This window comes from Emys orbicularis, chromosome 11 (genome assembly GCF_028017835.1).
Source record: "Emys orbicularis isolate rEmyOrb1 chromosome 11, rEmyOrb1.hap1, whole genome shotgun sequence".
Taxonomy (NCBI): Eukaryota; Metazoa; Chordata; order Testudines; family Emydidae; genus Emys; species Emys orbicularis.
This window is the reverse complement of record NC_088693.1, coordinates 76442255-76461287: the sequence shown is the minus strand read 5'-3', so window position 1 is coordinate 76461287 and position 19033 is coordinate 76442255. Positions and strand designations below refer to the sequence as shown.

General features: G+C 56.7%; 1 protein-coding gene across 1 annotated transcript in view; it reads left to right on the top strand.

The window, feature by feature from the left end:
- The window catches only part of COL18A1 (collagen type XVIII alpha 1 chain), a 105588-nt gene that overhangs the window by 51042 nt on the left and 35513 nt on the right, over positions 1-19033 (top strand). The window contains exons 5-19 of the mRNA XM_065413419.1: positions 2181-2328; positions 3080-3195; positions 4236-4262; positions 5475-5681; positions 6575-6601; positions 7430-7492; positions 7662-7748; positions 9167-9220; positions 9437-9595; positions 10388-10450; positions 11733-11777; positions 14789-14929; positions 15963-16034; positions 16570-16596; positions 17598-17642. Coding sequence (XP_065269491.1) covers positions 2181-2328; positions 3080-3195; positions 4236-4262; positions 5475-5681; positions 6575-6601; positions 7430-7492; positions 7662-7748; positions 9167-9220; positions 9437-9595; positions 10388-10450; positions 11733-11777; positions 14789-14929; positions 15963-16034; positions 16570-16596; positions 17598-17642 — 1281 coding nt within the window. The remainder of the gene's footprint in view (positions 1-2180; positions 2329-3079; positions 3196-4235; positions 4263-5474; positions 5682-6574; positions 6602-7429; positions 7493-7661; positions 7749-9166; positions 9221-9436; positions 9596-10387; positions 10451-11732; positions 11778-14788; positions 14930-15962; positions 16035-16569; positions 16597-17597; positions 17643-19033) is intronic.

Genomic DNA, 19033 nt, shown 5'->3' with positions numbered 1-19033 from the left:
GTGGTGCAGCTAGAGGTCAGTTCCCACCGATGACAGCGCGCTCGAGGGTACCATGTTTCTGAGGAAAGGGTCGTGAGAGAGAAACTTCCCTCTCACTGAGATCCCTCCCTGCCCAGGGGACAGTGCGCTCAGCTGGGAGCCAGAAGACCTGAGTTCTGCTCTGACATCTCTCGACTGGTGTTTGTGTATCTGCCCGTGAGAGCCCTTAGCATTCAGCTGTGCATGGAGCCTTGCCTAGAAGGCCACAGGTGGTGGTATCCCCCATTGTACATGTAAGCCAACTGAGAGGTTGGACAAGTAAACCAGGGGTAAGGAGCTGGTATTACCTCTGTATAGTGCGTTGGTGAAACCATCACTGGAATCCCAGTTTGGTCTCCACACGTCAGAAGGGACATTGAACATTGGCGAGGGGTCAGAAGAGAGCTACAAGCATGATTCAAGGTCTGGAAAACCTGCCTAATGGTGAGATCCTGACGGAGCTCGATCTGTTTAGTTTATCCAAGAGAAGTGAAGCGGCGACTTGCTGGTGGTTTGTACGTAACCACGTGGGGAGGAGATTTGTGATGGCTGGCGGCTCTTTAGCAGACATAGAGAAAACCCGATCCAGTGGCTGGGAGCTGAAACTGGACAGAAATCAGGTACCCATTTTGGGAGTGAGGGAGCTTCACCTGGGCAGCTTTCCCAGGGTTCTCCATCTCTGAGCTCTTTAAATCAAGGCTAGATGTCGTTCTAAGAGACCTGGTCTAGCTTAGCCACCACTTACCGTGCAGGAGTCGCTGGGCGAGAGTCTTCAGTCTGTGTTCTGCAGGTCAGACTAGATGATCATCGTGGTCTCTTCTGGCCTTGCTTCTGTGACATGCACACTGTGCGGAGGGCTGGAGAGAGGGGCAGGGAGAAGCCAGGTGTGCCCCGTGCTGGGCAGTCTCCAGCGATATACTCTGCTCCCTTTGTGCTCCTTAGTGGAATGAAGGGAGAAGAACAGGACAGAGAAACTGGCGATACAGCCTTGTGCTTGTGGCCTCTGGGGTGGAGAGCTAGACCTGCTGGGGTTGAAAGACTGGCACCCCTTGCAGCCCAGCCTTCATTTTCCCACTTCACAGCTGATGTTTGCTCCCAGAATGCTTTGGATGCTGAATTCGGTATGTATGAGATGAGAACTAGGAGTGGGCCGGCTGGAAAGCAGTCTCCGGGTTTGTGAAACGCCTGCAGGAATCAGTCCTGTCTACATCGGAGATGTCAAACGCAGGAGAAAAGGCAGGATATTTCCCCTCCACTGGAAGTTTATTTGAGGGGTGGGCCATAAAACAGGAACATTTCTGCAAGCCAAAGGTAGCCGACAGCACTCCCCGTGAGACAGGGCAGACGTGCTGTTGCCTTACATTTGAACACGGAATGCCGACGCCATCCAGTGACTGGACAGGAGTAATGGCTAGAAGTATTTCTCCTGGGCTCTCTTCCAATCCAGTGCCGTACGTAGCACCGTTCTGAATTCCCTTATACACACCAGACCCGATCCTGCAGTCCTTCCTCAGGCAAAACGCCCAGGGTTCTTCGCTGGCACTTTGCTGGAATAAGGACAGCTGCTTCGGGCCCACCAGCAGCAGCATTTGGTACAAAGTTCAGGGGGAAACCGGGGCTGTTGGCTCATCAGGACACTCAGAGCTTTCTCCTGTCTTTAGTGCACTGTGCATATGCATTTCTGGGGCCAGAATGAGTGTCTTCATGGGTCCCCTTTTAGTGACAAATGTGGCCATCTCCTCCTTTTTGTTTCTGGGTGGTTCACTCTGGGTTTTAAAACCTTCTTTGCAATGCAGTGTTGCTTTGCAGCACTAATACAAATACTAACTTGGGCTGTGGATTCTCCATCCCTGGCAATGTTTAAATCGGGGTTGGGTGTTTGCCTACAAGACCTGCTCTAGTACAAACAGGAGTTAATTCAGAGCAGTCCTATGGCCTGGGCGATACAGGCGGTCAGACTAGATGATCACAACGGTCCCTTCTGGCCTTGGGATCTCTGATTCTGTAACTCCCCATTACTCTTTGTAACCACCTCCAGTAAGCAATGAAACAAGTGCTTGTTGTGCCACTGCCCAGCCTGGAATGTCGACGGGCCTCACCGACTGCATAGGGAGTTTTGTTCTCAATTATTCAAGTTTCTTCCCCTCTCTGGTCTTGCGCAGGGGACCCCGGCTGTGTCGCGGCTCCCGGAACCTCCCCCGGTCACTTCTCCCCCCACCGCTGGGGAGACAGTAGAGAAAGTAAGCGTGGGCTCTCAGCTGCAAACTGAGCAAATCAAAGTGGAAGGACCACAGCAAGTTTCTACAGGAGGTAAAACTAGCATTTGCCCCTTTGCCACCCAGCCTGCAGAGATGTTAAGCAAGGGCAACATCCGCAAATGACCTGGAGCAGGTAGAAACTAGAAATGCCTCAAACTTGATCAGCTGGCTTGAGATAGGCGAGTGGAGCCACCTTTTCCTGTGGCGTCCCCGAAGCAGGGGTCCTCTGGGGGGCATGTGTTCAACATGCCAGTAGCTAGATCCATGCAAAGTGGTGGGGTTGGCTGAAGCTGTGAGCTCCCTCCATGTCTCCATGCTGGTTGTTCAGGAGGGCACGAGAGCAGGTCAGGGGGGCTGTCCTACCCAGCACCTCTCAGATACATCAGGCTGAGCCTCCTGGGAGGGACTTCTCGCATGGCCTGCCTGCCTTATCTGTTGTTCTGCTACCAGCAGGGGTGGGGCTGACGCAGGGATCTCAGCTTCCCCCTCTGTGGGAGTCTGTGGGGAAGCCCTAAGTCTGTGGGAAGAGGTGGAGTGGGGGTGGGGTCTGGGGCGAAGCGGTGGTCAAGCATGCTCCAGGAAAGGACAAAGTCAGCGCCTGTGGCAGCTGGTGCAAGCCCCATTAGTGGGGAAGTGTCAGAGAGTCCCAGATTGCCCAGCCCTCACACCCAGGTGTCCTCAGCACAACTCGCTGTGTGTGGTGTGGCTGTCCCACACCCCAGCCCTGCCCGAGCAGAGCGATCAGCGCTGTCCAGCAGGGCCCTGCGTCCTCGCCTGTAACTGCACGTGGCTCTTCATTCCAGCCACGGTTGGTTCAAAAGGTGAAAAAGGGGCCCCGGGAGAGAAAGGTGAACGTGGCCCAAAAGGGGACTCCGGAACCGGCGGGGTTCTAGCAGCCGGCGGCACCAAAGGCGACAAGGTCAGTGATGATACTTAGTGCTTCTCTAGCAGCTTCATCCATGGGCTCCGAAGCACATTACAAACCGCCCCTCACCACAGCTCCTGCCTACAGACACACCAGCGCACTCACCCCTTCCTCCTGCCTCAGTGGGAGAGTCCCTGGAGCTCCTGGCCTGCCGAGCACCCCTCGTGTGCAGTGCATCAGTGGGGCTCAGCGGGGATCAGAGCAGAGAGCCGGTCATGTCAGTATCCAGTCTCTGGCTGTGCCGCAGACTGGGCACCGCTGGCGAGGATCGGGGAGTGAGGGAAAGGGAGATGACAGTAAGCCAGGCAGTAAGGAAGAGCCAACCAAGAAGAGACCAAGGGCAGGGCTATGACCTGGGACAAAGAGCGAAGGCGTGTGGAGAGGCTTGTCAGGCACAGCTGAGCAGTTCCCCCTCCTGCAGCTAGTGATGGTGTGAGGCGTTCCACACCATCCGCCCATTCCAGGGCCTCAGTCTGTGCCAGAGCAGGCAGCAGTCCCGCCCTGCTTCTGTGCTGACTGCAGGCCAGCTCCCCCCGCTCCCCGTGAGAGGCTCTCTTCTCGAGCAAAGCAGCCCAGCCCTGCAAACACTCGCTCTGGGCAAATCCCAGCGGCTCCCACGAATGCGTCCCCCGTGTTTAGGGAAGCAGTGTGTGTGCAGAGTCTGTCCCCATGCATTGCCAGATGAGCATGATGAGAGCAGCTCTGCCTGGTGCCGACAGCCTCCAGCACCCACTGATGTCAGCAGGGTGGCCGGAGCACTCCCCACCAGGCTGGATCGAGCCCCCGGTGAAAGACTCCTTCGCAGCAGCTGTGCGCGTGGGGGCTGAGCCGAGTTCCTACCTCTCCTAGGGGTGGTAATGTCCAGGCTCCAGCAGACTGAACTGCACTGAACTCCCCTGTACAGTGCTGCTCCGTGGAGCTGCACTGGGAAGCACCTGGCTCGGCTCTAGCAGCGTGTGCGCTGAGTGTGCTGTCAGGGGAGCACACGAGCACGCCTGTCAGATGCAATGATATTTTGCTCTTTTATTCTGCAGGGAGAAAAAGGAGACCTGGGCGTTAAGGTGAGCACGGTGACCACGGGGTGTTGTATAGAAGGGGGGGTTACAGGCAGGGTGCCCATGAGCTGTACTCTCCCTGGCTGAGTACAGCTGGGTGTCGCTGGGTGTCGGCCCAGGCCCGTGGCATGGCCTTCGGCTGTGCTGCCCATGTGTTGGCGAGAGGCACTGTTCCCTAGCTACGGAGACTGACTAGACAAGTCACGTTTCCTGTGGGGCCTGGGGGTGCGTGGTGCTGGCTTCCCGGGCTCAGCGTGTCGGGAAGCCAGGCCCAGGTTCGCACAGGAATCCACTGGCTCTAGTTTGCTTGGCTGGTGCCAGTGCTGAGTCGGACCCTCGGAGGCAATCGCCCAGGACCAAATCCCAGGGGCCTTGCTCAGTTCTCATGCATCCCTCACTCCTCTGGCCTGGCATCTTCGCCTCCCACAAATGTGCGTGTTGCGCGAGTCCCTGTGAGACCGGCTGGCAGGCAGCCCGGGCCATGGCGGGAGAGGGAGCATACACTGATGGCCGCTCGGGTGCGACAGGACCTGGGAGAGGAAAGCTGGGAGTGACACCAGAGCCAGGCAGAGCACCTGTCTTTCCACAGCGGGTATCTGGCATGCTGCTGTCTCACAACAGACACACTGCCCAAGCTCCCAGCTCATAACCCTCCCCGGGCATTCAGGAGCAGACGATCGCTGTCTGCTGCACTGGAATCACTGGCTTGGCGTGGCCCGTGGCAGTATCCGACACCATGGTGGTGGTGGTTGGCGTTGTCTCAGTAACAGGACCTGCTATGTACCAGGCCCCTTCCTGGCATGTCCTACTCCAAGGAGCCCTTAGGCCAAGAACGGAGGCTGGGGCAGGGAAATCAGCCAGTTCAGCATCTGTGGGGAAGGTGGTGGAGGGCGGGCTGGGAGCACTGGACTCCACTGTTATCGGCTGCATGTCCCAGGCTCATGTGTGCGCAGCCAGAGCCAAGCCAGGGAATCCCAGAGGCGAGTCGTTCCTTCTCCATGTGGGACTGGCTGAGGGAACGAGGTGGGCATTTTGTATCGCCCTTTGGGCCCATGCTGGCCCCAGCCAGCTCTGCGAGGCCAAAGCCTGGCATTTCCAGGGCACAGCATCAGTGCAGAGCGAGGGAGCAGGGAACCCTGGGGATCCCGGCCGCAGGCAGTGCCCAGGCCAGGCTGGGGAGTGCAACTGGTGGCTCATGGTTTCCCCTTTCATCCCTAGGGAAGTGCAGGATTTGGGTATCCCGGCTCTAAGGGGCAGAAAGGGGAGCCAGGCGCCCAGGGATCTCCTGGCCCGCCTGGGCCCCCTGGCTCTACGGTGCAGCGCCTGGACGGCTCTGTGGTGGAGCAGGTCACCGGGCCTCCAGGACCAACAGGTCCCCCAGGGCCGCCCGGGGAAGACGGCCTCCCTGGCAAGGACGGCGAGCCTGTGAGTAAACCCTCAACCCAAGCAAGCTGGGGGAGCAGGCTGGGGGCTGCTGGGCTCTCTCTGGGATGGGGGGCAGCAAATGCCCTCCTGCCCCAGGAGATGCCAGCGGAGTGCTATCGGGACCCTGCTATGCTGGCTGCAGAGAGCTCCCTCTGTCCAGCTAGAGCCCTGTCACGCTCCTCGCCAGCCCTCCCCACACACCCTGTCCCTTTGCATCCTGGCTATGGGCTGGGTCCCGCTGCATTGCATCTGTCCCCTACTGACCCAAGGCTCTGCTGCCCAGGACCCTGCCTTCCCCCCACTGCCACCTGCTCTGTCCTTCACTCTGTCCCCATCTCCTCTCCCTCTCCACCGGTCCCACCTGAATGAAATTAGAAAGCTCCCCTTTCTCCTTACCACTCCGTGCCCACTGGCTGCCCCCTGCCTCTGCCTGTCTCCTTGCTGCCCTTTCTTGCCTCCCTCCTTGCTCCAGGCCTGCACTTCCCACCACCCCAGTTTCCTGTGTGCCACCTGCCAGAGCTGCTGGGGCCAGCACAGGCCCAGCCACCCTTGGCTGTTTGGTCCTGGAGCAGGGGGTGATCTCGGGGTGCTCATCCTCCCTCCCAGATGTGCTGTGGGGAGAAAAGGGGCTTTGGCACGTTCTGAACTGGAGGGAGGCTGCCGAGCCGGAGCAAAGTGCGGCAGTAGCCACAGACGCCCGGCAGAGTAGGCCAATACCCTGGCTGGTGCTGCTGAAATCCTACCAAATCCCCCAGGGTGCTGGGTGAGGGAGAATGGGGAGTACTCCGAGGAGCCAGGGGGCAGTGCAGCCGGCAAATGCCTCCCCCAGGGCGTGGCTGGGTGGTGAATATCTATCTGTCTCGTTAACACCTCTCCATCTCTGTTGACTCTAGGGTGATCCTGGTGAAGATGGGAAACCTGTAAGTGTCACCGTTTGCTTCCCCCGCGCACTGCCAGTGTGCTGGTGTCAGCGTGTGCCACCTGCAGACACTCATGTGACTGGCCACCCGGGATTGGCTGAATCATTACCATATAGTGCATGCTTCCTAGTGCTCCATGCCAACGCACAATCCCTCTCACACGCTCCAGAACACGTCCGGCACCCCCAGCAGCATGCTTAGCTACAGGCATAGCAGGGTGTTAAAGGAACACTGCTTAGAATGCACCTGCGAAAAAGGCTAGTGTTCTGGGGCGTATTCACAGGAGTGTCGTGTGTGAGACATGGTGGGTAATGTCCCGGTCTGCTCGGCACTGGCAAGGCCTCAGCTGAAGTCCTGGGTCCAGGTCTGGGTGCCACGTGTCAGGAAAGCTGTGGGCAGATTGGAGAGAGACCAGAGCAAGGCAACAAAAATGAGAAAAGGGTTGGAAAGCCTGACCTGTGAGGAAAGCTTAAAGAACTGGGCATGTTCAGTCTTGAGAAGAGAAGACGGAGGGGGGACCTGAGAACAGACTTCAAATACGTTAAGGGCTGTTACAAAAAGGATAGTGGTCAATGGTTCTCCATGGCCACTGAAGGTAGGACAAAAAGTAATGGGCTCAATCTGCAGCAAGGGAGATAGAGCTAGAAAGTTTTTCCTAATATCTAACTGAGGGGTAGCTAAGCTCTGGAACAGGCTTCCAAGGGGGACTGTGGAATCCCCATCACTGGAGGTTTTGAAGAACAGGCTGGACAAACACCTGCATGGGATGATCTAGGAGATTTTCTTGGTTTTTTCTTGGATTTTCAGTCTCTTGGTTTCCCTTTGCAGGGTGACGTTGGGCCCCAGGGATTCCCTGGAACTCCCGGAGAGCCTGGCCTCAAGGGGCAGAAGGTGAGTTGCTGGCACACGGGCTGAGTGGCAGCATGGAGGCAGGGTCTAACTGGTTCTCTCTGGCCCCAGGCAAGACATCTCTGGAACCGCCCTGTTTTGTTTGGCTAATGTGCAGTGGAGTAACATAGAACCCATGTTACAAGCTTTGTCGTCTCTTCTGTGTGCTTAGGGTGAGCCCGGAGTCGGCGCAAGAGGCCCCCCTGGACTGCCCGGACCGCCTGGGACACCAGGTCTCTCTTCCAAACAGGACAAGCTGGTACGTTCCTGGGGGCCTGTGGATGGCCCAGACCTGGCATGTGGCATTGGGTCCGAGGACCTGGCGCTGACCCTCCTGCTGAGGAGCGCAGAGATCCTGGCTCCTGCCATGGCACTGAGCAGCTGGCGGAGCTGGCACTTGCTGCGAAGTTAGTACGGCCGTAAAACGGAGCAGCTCCACTCTGCAGTGTGAAGGGTGCTCACAGCTAGAGCTGGCCAGAGTTATCCCTATGCAACGCTTTATTGTTGGGAAATGCCGATCCCACGAAATCAAACCTTCCACCAGAACTTACCAGTTTCATCAATTTTCAGTGAAAAGTTATGAGTTTATTCCTTTCAATGAGGTCAAAATCTTTTGTTTCAATCTTAGATAATAGAAACTTTTTGCCTATTCTGTCCTGTCATTTATTTTATTTTTAATTTTATTTTTATACTATTTTGTTATACCAATTACAGTAGGAAATTGCCAGTTAGAATACCAGTTACGATAAGAGTGGAGTAAACAAAGGATCATTTACCAAACCAATTATTACCAGTTGGAATACCAATTCCAAAACCAATCACCAGTTTATAAAATAAAAGTCTATTATATTGTCATTTATAATATAATATAAACGTCATGTCATATTATATCATATAACAGTCAAAACGTTTCACTTTTATAATACAAATGATTCTATACTCTAGCAGAAAAGTTGTCAATAAAGTTGAAATGAAACGTTTTGATTAAATGTCATTTCAGCTTTTCCTAAATGAAATTTTTGAATGGTGTTCCATGAGAGATTTTGAAATGTCGACAGATGCTGTGCTCCGCGCTGCCGGAGAAAGCAGGCTGGGTCCCGTACACAGATGCTGCGCTCCGCGCTGCCGGAGAAAGCAGGCCGGGTCCCGTACACAGATGCTGCGCTCCGCGCTGCCGGAGAAAGCAGGCTGGGTCCCGTACACAGATGCTGCGCTCCGCGCTGCCGGAGAAAGCAGGCCGGGTCCCGTACACAGATGCTGCGCTCCGCGCTGCCGGAGAAAGCAGGCCGGGTCCCGTACACAGATGCCATGCGCAGAGGCCAGCCCAAGGTCTGGGCACCTCCTCAGCCCCACTCAGGCTTTACTGTGATGCCCTCGTACTGGGCATCTGCCTGTGGGGAGTGTTTGCCCTCTGTAGTCAGACTGCCCTGTTTTTTGTGGCTGGTGTGGATAGGAAACTGCTCTTCCCCACGTCCAGCCTGACTCCCTTGGCCTCTCCGGAGGCGCTTTCTGCTGGTTCAGGAGCAGAGGCCTGGCTGGGGGAGAGGTCCAGGCCATTGAACCTTTCGCTCCCCAGCCCCACAGAAGCGGGCTGAGTCCCTGCTGGCAATGCGTGTTGGCTCCCCTGCTCCATGGAAACAAGGGAGTCACGTCTGTGCCCGTGTGCTTCTCTTCCAGACATTCATCGACATGGAAGGCTCTGGGTTTGGAGGCGATCTGGAAAGCTTCCGGGTGAGTGGTGAAGTGCAGGGAAGGGGGCTGCTACAGCTGTGTCTTTAAGGCTTCATTTGCTTGGCCCTGGTGTTGGGCAGCATTCTACAGACTGCCATGGCAAGTGGCAGCAGGCGTGGCGTGCCGAGGGACTCCCAGCCAGTGTCTGGAGATGGCATTGCAGGCGCAGGAGAACGTGGGCCCATGTGCCGCCAAACATCCTTTACTCTCTTTCAGGGCCCCCGAGGCCCACCAGGGCCCCCCGGGCCTCCTGGGGTGCCCGGCCTCCCAGGAGAGCCAGGAAGATTTGGGATGAACAGCACTGAGCTGCCAGGACCCCCCGGCCTCCCCGGCCTGCCAGGCAGAGATGGTGTCCCCGGAGCCCAAGGCCCATCAGTAAGTGTGGCGGGGGGCGTGTGCTGGGAATGGCGATGTGTTCCAGGGTTGTCCTGGTGCTTGCCGGTGTTAAGGGCAGTGCCCCAACGTTTCCCATGGCAGGGCCAGCGCCAGGGCCTTTGGGCCTGGCTCTGGCCGGAGGTGCTGGAGCATGGGGGGTTCTTCTCATTGGAATTCAGGATGGACGGACGCCTGGTGCACACGAACAGCAGCCATACTCAGGCGCTGCCTTTGGCTTGGGTGGTCAGAGGATGGGGGCTGGGGGGAGATAGAGTGGATGGAGACACCCAAGGAAAAGTGTTAGCTCTAGGAGTGGGTGACGGGCTGGAGCATGGCTGGCAAGGAGCCCGGTGTGGGTGATGGCCCGTCCCCAGGCTGGGGTGTGGCTGGCGAGGAGCCCGGTGGGGGTGACGGCCCATCCCCGGGCTGGGGTGTGGCTGGCAAGGAGCCCAGTGGGGGTGACGGCCCGTCCCCGGGCTGGGGTGTGGCTGGCGAGGAGCCCGGTGGGGGTGACGGCCCATCCCCAGGCTAGGGTGTGGCTGGTGAGGAGCCCGGTGGGGGTGATGGCCCATCCCCAGGCTGGGGTGTGGCTGGCCATGAGTCAGGCATGGGTGATGGCCCGTCCCCGGGCTGGGGCGTGGCTGGCGAGAAGCCTGGCGGGGGTGGCCATGTACTACTGAGGGCAGCTGGGCCTTTTCCTCTGACATGTAAAGAGTTAATGCAATAAACCAGCATGAAAATGCCAGTTCTGAAATGTTTCCTCCAACTGAGATTAACTCTCTAACTTTGCAGGGTCCTCCGGGTCCTCCAGGAAAAAGTGGGTTGGCCGGCCAGCCTGGGCTTCGAGGAGAACGGGTACGTGCCCCCCTCTTCACGTGGCCTTGGCTAGAACCACAGAGTCTTTGCAGTAACTCGCTGGCTAGGGGCAGGCGAGAGCCTGGGGGTAGCTCTGTCCTGCCTGGAGTCAGAACAAGTACCCCTTTGCCTTGGGCAGTGAAAAGTATGGGATAGATCACACCTGCAGCTGGGGGCAGGCCAGTGCATGCAGTCTGGGAGCTGACTGCTGCTGTGCGGGCTTGCTCTGTGTTTGTGCAGCACCTAGCACGAAGGGATCCAGGGCCATGCATGGGCTTCTAGGCACTAGAATAGTACACATCATACAGCATCATAAGAAATCCCAGTTCAGGAGCAAGCCTGGCCCAAAGCAGGGATCGGTGGCAAAGTGCTGGAGGGCACTTGCATGCTGCTGGTTTGCTGAGCGAATGGAAGGGACAGGACAGGAGGCACAGCAGGAAATGCAGCTATCAGGGGGTGGAAAACAAAGCAGCCCACGCCCCACTCATACGCCCCCAGTTCAGTTGGCATCTGCCCTGCCCAGCACGCCCGCAGCTGATGGCAGCCTGGTGCTAGCCACTGACTCGGGCTGACATTGGTCCCCGCAGGCTGTGTTCCTGCCCACAGAGTGCAAACCTGCAGCTGTTATGCCACTTTACCCCAGACCCCCGTTTCCGAGCCGGGTGCAGCAGGGTACCCCAGCACAGTCACGGCTGATTCGGGACTATGGACGGTGCCTCTGCTCCCAACTTCCCCTCGTGAACAGAGTGTCGGATATGCAGCCGCTGCGTAGAGCAGGTGTGAGGCTGCAGTGCAAGCCTGCTGCAGTCCTTCACGGCGTGCCACATCTTCACTGTCCTGGCTGGAGTCTGTGCACTCGCCACCCGCCCTGCAGGATCCTTTGAGCTCAACACACGCTGTGTACCAGCGAGCCAGCGCCCCCAGAAATCAGGGACCGCACCTGGGTTAACTGTGGTAGCTTTCTTGGTGGGGGAAGCTGTTCTGGTCGCTCTTGCGGCTGTCCTGGGTACCCAGGATCGGATCTTGTGCGGAGCTGTGGTAGCTCTGCTGGCGGAAGCGTACCCAGACTTGTAGCTAAGGCCATGTGAGGTAATACTGTATCCCTAGCAGTGCGTTGAGAACGGATTCCTAAGTAGTGTGTGAACAGGTAACCCACCACGACTTCCAGGTTACACAGTCCCCCCAGCTGTCCTAGTGTGCCACTGGACCGGACAGCTCCCCCTCTCCCTGGCCTGCCGAACTCTGTCTGACCATTCACTCTTCCTTCCCTTCTTGTTCCCAGGGGGACCCAGGAGACCTAGGCCTCCCCGGAGCTCCTGGACCCAAGGTACAGTAACCGCCCGTCCCCCGGCTCTGAGATTACACTACCCTCTGCCCCTTGTAGTGCAGGTGACTCGGAAACCAGCACCCAGATTCCACTGGGGATCGATCTGCTCTCGTTCAGTTGCAGGCTGCACCCAGCCAGGGTGGGTGGAAGGGAGAGCTCGTGGCAGGCGTCACAGGCAGGCCTGTGACATGTGGCTAAGTTCAGGAAGAGACTGGGGAAACGTGACATGTGATGTGCTGCTCACATGGCTCCTGAGTGGTGGCCGGCAGCGTGGTGCCGGGACACTGCCTGGGACCGGAGATCTTGTTGCCAGCTCTGTCACTGAATCAGTTTGTGATGCTAACCAGGTTTTAATAGTAGATAGGATAGAAATAGAAATCCAGAATCAAATCCAGGAGTTGATCCACATAAGAAGAGGTGTGCTGGCCAGCTAACTTACAGCAATTGCCATTCCTGAAACAACCATTCCCAGGTCGACTAGCAGTGCACAGAGGTTTTTGAATTGGGAATGAATACAGTGGATCGGTACCTACAGTTAGGCCATTTACCCACGACCAATTCGGTGGCTCCTTCAGTCTCCTGATTGTGGGTCCCATTCCCTGCATGTTCCCCTCTGCCCACCACTGGGTTATGTTCTGTCCCTCCTCTTTCCTCTGTCCCGCTCTCCAGAGCACACATGTAACTGATGATGATCATGTCATGATGATGTTACCTTCCCATCCCTGTCGCTGGGTTGGGTGAGGGCAGCACGTGCCTGGAAGCACACATGTTCCTCCTGAGGGTCTGTGGGCATCAACCACAAAACCACTCAACCCCACGGAAGCTCTGGGCCAAGACAGCGATTCCCCAAAGCCCTGGAGCATGCACTGGGTCCATTGTGACTCAGTCACAGCAGTGAGACACAGAGGCTTCACGATAAACGCGGGCCTGAGTGCTAGAAAGAATTGGGACCTAGATCTTTAGTTCTCCAGGACGTGTCACCAGCTGTTGGGAGCGGGTGAGATGCATCGCTCTGCACAGGGTGGGCACAAGGCCTGGGCGCCAGTCAGATGGACGCTCTTCTGGGGGGGTAGTGGGAGGGCACAGGGATCCATTGTACTAAACCTAAACTGCTAGGGCCAACGCCCAGCTGGTGCACATTGGCATCAAGCCGTGAAGTTGACAGAGCTCCATTGATTTACACCAGCTAGGGCAGGAGCTGGCTCCTGGGTTTTAGCTCGTTGCTATGTCCTGGGTGGAATCTGGTGCTGACATAACAGAAGGTAGGAGCCCGTTTCCCAGCAAAGGGTCGTTTTGGAACACCGTGGGGCTGTAACGTCTGCTCTGCCACCAGTGCGCATAGGAAATGATTTCTTTTCTCTTGTCATTCTTCTCTCTGTCTGCATTCACGCTTTTCCCATCTAATCAGAGCAACCTGCCTCCTATCCCTTCCTACCTGCTAGAGCTGCTTTCTTACTACTCTACGTCCCCCCATGTGGGAGAGACCAGGCTCGAGGTAAAGGCTCCGTGCACGCGTGCCGACGGCATGGCTTAGACAGGCGCATGCGTCTCAGAGCTCTCGCTGTCAAAAATAGGAGAATCCATAGGAAAGTCCCTTAAATCCAGTTGCTCTGTGTGGTTCTGCATGTCAGGTTATCAATGGCAAATCTGCGCTCTTTGAGCTGGTGTTTGTAGGAGGCTGTTGCCAAAGGTTGAGTCCAATGCATCCAAACTCTGCCCAGCCATGCGGGGTCTGGCCGCCTGCCTCACGCCGGGGGCGAGTGATCACGTGTTATCAATTATGGAATGACATTTTTTATGTTACAAAATTGGTTGGAATTTTTTTCCATGAGATAAGTGGAAATGCCATGTGTTATTGAACATAAAGAGCTACTGGATTTAAAGAAGTCTGGTGGCAGCCTAGGAACACAAACTAGTGAAAGACTGAGGCAAAGCAAGCCCAAGAAGCATCCATCCCCTGGGTTAATTGCATGTCTGGGTTAATGGCCGGTCTCTCTAGTGTATGGTTTATAGGTACTCAGAAAGGCATTTGTTCAGTGCAAGCAGGAAAGCATTTGAAATGCTGACCTTTTCATTACTATTGTCTGAGGAGTTGTTAATGTGTGGATAACGGAGTTCACAGTTTCTGTCGAATATTGCTCCTTCCGTGCTGTATTTTCATTCTGTATTGCCCACCGTCTGCGTGAGCCTTAACATTCTGATAGTGAGAAATGTCATGCAAAGTCAAACTTCGGAGTGCAGCATCCCCTGGCCTGGCTCTGTCTGACGTGAGGAAAGCGTGCAGTGGGCTGGGCTAAGCCGGGGGCATGCCTCTGAGCTCCCAGGACATACAGAATTGTACTAGGAGACACAGTGCAGGGAAGAGAGATCTGCACATGTAACTTGCAGAGGGAGGCTAGCCGTTCCCTTGCTTCCTTGTACGTGTGTGGAGAGGTACCTTTACTCAGTTCATTGCCTTTCCAGCCTGGCAGGCTTTTGAGCAGCATTTCCTAAGGAAAAATGAGGTTGGTAGTTTCACATACACACCCCGTGGGACGTTTTCCACATTGCAGAGAGCACTGGTCTTGCAATACACACTCTGCTCAGGAGAGAACGGGTGCTGCAGGGCAGGGGAAGGGTGCCCCCGCAGAGCAGTGAGGACGCAGAACTGCCCTCACCATACCTGGCACTAACTACAGGGGTGAGTTTCTCACCTCCCTGAAAGGTGCGTTCACCCGGAATGTGCCTGTGTTTCTAATCAAGTCTGCCAGCGTAGGCGGTTCTGGGACTGGCTGGGAAGTGCTGGTAACTGACATGGGTCTCGGGTCACTTGTTTTGTTTGTCTGAATTGCTGCTCAGTCTTGGCTTGTGCTGTGCTTTCGGCTGGGGGGGAAGGGGGAGGGAACGCTCCCCGCTCTGGCGAGACAGGGCCATGTGTGCCCAGGAGCTACTCTCCCCCTGCGGGCTCTGCGGCCTCAGAGCTGGGGCCATAGCCTGGCTGTGTGACAGGGTTCCTTTGTTCCCACTTGCAGGGCGGTAAGGGCGAGATGGGGCTGGCCGGAGCCCCAGGGGAAACCGGGCTGGCAGGCCTTCCTGGACCAATGGGACCGCGAGGACCACCAGGTCCCCCAGGCCCTGCTGGACCTCCTGGGCCAGGCTACGAGGCCGGATTTGTAAGTATCAGCCATGGCTGCTAAACAGATTGAAATCCTTACACTCTCTTCCTGCCATCGTTTTGCAGGGGGAGCACGTTGCCCATGTGCTCTGGGGGCCCCTCTTGGGGCGTCCTGCAGGGAGCACGTTGCCCTTGTGTGCTGGGGGAGCCCACTTGGGGGGTCCTGCGGGGAGCGCATTGCCCGTGCTCTCTGGAGAGGCCCCACTTGGGGCATCCCACGGGGAGCACGTTATCCACACGCTCTGGGAGGGCCCCACTTGGGGTGTCCCATCGGGAGCACGTTACCCCTGTGGTCTGGTGGGCCCCACCCGGGGCATCCCACGGGGAGCACGTTACCCACACGGTCTGGGGGGCCACACTTGGGGCGTCCCGTCGGGAGCATGTTGCGCGTGTGCTCTGTGCGGGTCACGCAGAGGGCACGTTGCCTGTGTGGTCTGGGGGGCCACACTCAGGAGGTCCCGTGGGGAGCGTGTTGTCCGCCCGCTCTGGTGCCTGCATTGGACCATCCATTGGGACCCTAATGGGATCCCAGCTCTTGCCTGTAGGACCCCCTTTCTGGGCTGACTCGTGTGTTCCCAGCCCCCTTGCTCTGACCTGCGACCCGCTAGCCGAGTGGCTTTGAGCTGGCAGGCCCTGCAGCTGTGTGGTGGGGCAGAACTCCAGTGTCCCTCCCAGTGTGTGGGGAGCCTTTCCTTTCCCACTGCTCTGGGGCAGATACGGGGAGGGGAAGGGCCTGCTTCTGGGGGTTCTAGCTGTGTAGTCATGGTGCTCCCCGGGCGGCTGCTGTTTTGCTATCCGAGGCCTGTGTGCCGTGCCCCGGGTACCACATCCCACAGCTGGTTCGCTCTGTGAAGAAAAGGCTAAACTGACGGCTAGGCCCTGGGCTCCCGGCTGACACCGCTCCCATTCGCTGTTTGCCTGCTGTGGTTCTGCCTTGCAAAACAGCCTGGCTCCTGTGCCTCTGCCCTTGTTTCGGCCCCGGGTGGCAGAGTGAGCCGTGTTTGCATCTCACCGGGTGTTTGTTACCCTAGGGAGACATGGAAGGCTCGGGAATGCCGGTCCTTTCTGCCGTTCCTGGAGAGCGTGGTCCCGAAGGGCCACAGGTAAGTCCCCCTGGCCGTCGGTTAACCCTGGCTCTCCCTTCCGGAGGATTCTTCCACCCTGCCCAGGAAACCAGACATTGCACAGGGTGCTAAGCAAGGAAATTACCACCACCACCCCAAGTCCATGGACTTCATGCCTGCAGCTCCAGCCTGTAGCTGCCAACCCCTGCCCGGACCCCCAGCAGGCCGGCTCGCTGGGCAGCGCCCGCCCGGACCCCCAGCTGGCCGGCTCGCTCGCCCGGACCCCCAACAGGCCAGCTTGTGAGGCAGGGAGTGTGAAGCCAGCAGGGGCAGGTGCTTGCAGAGTAGGGGAGGGGGGATGCTGGTAAAAGCTGTCTCCTGCTGGTGCTGTCTGGGAGTGAGTGACAGCGTCCCAGGGGCAGCGTGTGATCCTGGGGGCTCCACTGGTGTCATTTTGCAGTGAAATTATTAACAAACACCAAAGTACCCAGCGGTTCAGGGGCTTCTGAGGGGACACGCGCTCATTCAGCTCATTTGCCTGATACCGTGTTGTATTTATTCACTGTTCATACAGGGGCCACCGGGACTCCCCGGACTCAAGGTCAGGAGCCATTGGGAATCTGTTTGTACCTATCTGCCCTAGCAGGACTTGAGCTGTTCAACCCCAGCCAAGCAGTACAGTGAGACGCCTCCTCTGATGAAATGGCCAGTCCCTGGGGCTGATCCAGCCCCCGTCCCTGGGCAGCGCTCTTCTCGGGGGAGTCCCCCTCCTGTGCAGAGTGGGGAACTTTCCCCGGCCCTCTGGCGTGTGTTACAGAAGATCCTTCCCTCTTCTCTAATAGGCATTGATCAGATCACGTGGGAACGCCCCAGGAGCAGTACAGAAGTCAGCGGAGAGAAAAGCAGGAGTTAGAATATTATGCTGTTGTCTCAAAAAATCTGGGCAGTGGCCTTTCTGCGTGGTCGTTCTGGCCAGCACGTGTCTGGTCCGTTCTGAGCGCTGACCGATTCGCAGTACATACTACATAGGGTATTGCTGGGCTGTTATCCAGTCGAGTGCGGCCCCGCAGTCAGTCTGCAAGGGAGACGCATGGGGAGGAATCCTGGCCCTGCTGAAGCAAAGGGAGTTTTGCCATTAAATTCCCTGGAGCCAGGACGTCCCCCCAGGACTTTTCCGTGATATGCGCTAATCCTTTGCCTCAGAGCAGAGTTGTTTATGCTGAGGCGGCGCCTCTCCCAGCGAGGAGCTGTTTTTACGCAGGGACAAAGCCCACCCCATCCCCAGGAGTGCTCTGAAAGCCTGGGCCGTTTCCAGAGGCACAAAGGGCAGGTAGGGACCTGGCTCCTGATGAGTCATTGGGAATTAGCCATCTGACTGCCCTTTGTGCCTGAGAAATCTTCGCCTTGGAAGGAAGGACAGTGTTGGTGAGCCATGGCATGGACCCATGCAGCTTGTTGCTGTCAGCCCCTTGGCCCCCTCACATGCTTGATCCATGGGGTGGTCCATGCAACCTCTGAAACGTGCATTTCCAGCACACATTTTCCATGCTGCACGCAGGAGAGCTCCTCCTCTGTACTGATTTACTGTTCTTTACCTTCCAGGGGGACGCTGGCAGCCCTGGGCTGCCTGGCTTGCCAGGACAAAAGGTAGGATCACTTCATACAGCTTCACAAAATCTTCAACCCCTTCTTATGAGTTCTAGCTGAAGGGATGATGGCTCCGCTGAAGGGATGATGCCCTGCCCAGTCCATGAGTAGACTGGGAGCCAATGCAAGCATTGAGCAGTACCGTGTTTTAGTGTCCAGACAGTGGGGGTGGGTTTTTTTGTGGATTCTGAATGTCAAGACCCTGAGTTCAGAGAATCTGCCTGCTGACACCTTGTCACTGTTGAGCATTTTGAAATGTGAGCCCTTGATACCATGCCCCTCCTGACTGACAAGCCAGGTGACACATGAAACCACCTTTGTTGGATTTCAGTTATTTGTAATGAAAACATCAGAGTAGTATCTTGTTATGGAACATGGTTAGCTCCAAGGTACATATGTGATGTCTGCATTAGCAGTATACCTTGCTAGTACGTCCCTCCCCCTCACCCACCCCGAACTGAGACGTGATGATGTACATAAGAGTAGAGAGAGGAGATGGGCCGCTGCATCTAGAAACTGTGACACTGATGCTGCCTTACTTCCTGGCAGCTGGGCATGCCCGCTCTGCACGGAGGTGGTCGTGCTGCGGAGCACTGCTGTTCTGCTGCTGCTGGTTCTGCTGTTCGGGAGCACCGGCGCTAGCGGCTCTATACAGCCTGCTGATCCATAGATCTCAATGTTACTCAAGGCCACAGGCTCGGTTTGGTGGCGAAAGTACTCAGCCAGGTTTATTGTTAGCAAAGCACGGTCCTAGCGCCCTGTCCAATGGGTCACAGGGACACTAACACACATCTGCCCGAGACAAGGTAAAGGCTCAATAGCATAACAGGGAGCATCCCCATGGCCGATACAAAGATGGCTCTCCTTCCACTCTCCTTGCATACATCAGTACAAACAGGTTATGCATTCTGTTCCACATGCTTTTTGTCATTCTCCTGTACCTTGTACCTGCTGATTGAACAAAATCCATGGTCCTGTCCTCCCGTCCTTCTCTAAGGAGGGGCAGTGTGTTCCTGGACCATCTCTTGAGAACGCTGGATGTTCTTGTACCATGTTCTCTGATCAGGAAGGTGCGTGCTTGGCAAGCTAATCCCTGATGTGTTATGGTTCTGCTAAGACCAGGCCTACTTTGGTTCATACTGTTATCCATGCCTAGGGCTCCACACGGAAAGGGTTCTATTACCTGCGACCCACGGAATACTTGCCAGGTAGCATCTTAGAGTAGTTCACGAAGGATGAGGATGTCTTGCACAGTGTTCCAGGAATAGGGTACGTACATTGAAACCACCTTCACAAGGTATAGCTGCAACGATGGTGGCATAGAATCATAGGACTGGAAGGGACCTTGAGAGGTCATCTAGTCCAGTCCCCTACAACCTCCCTAGGCAATT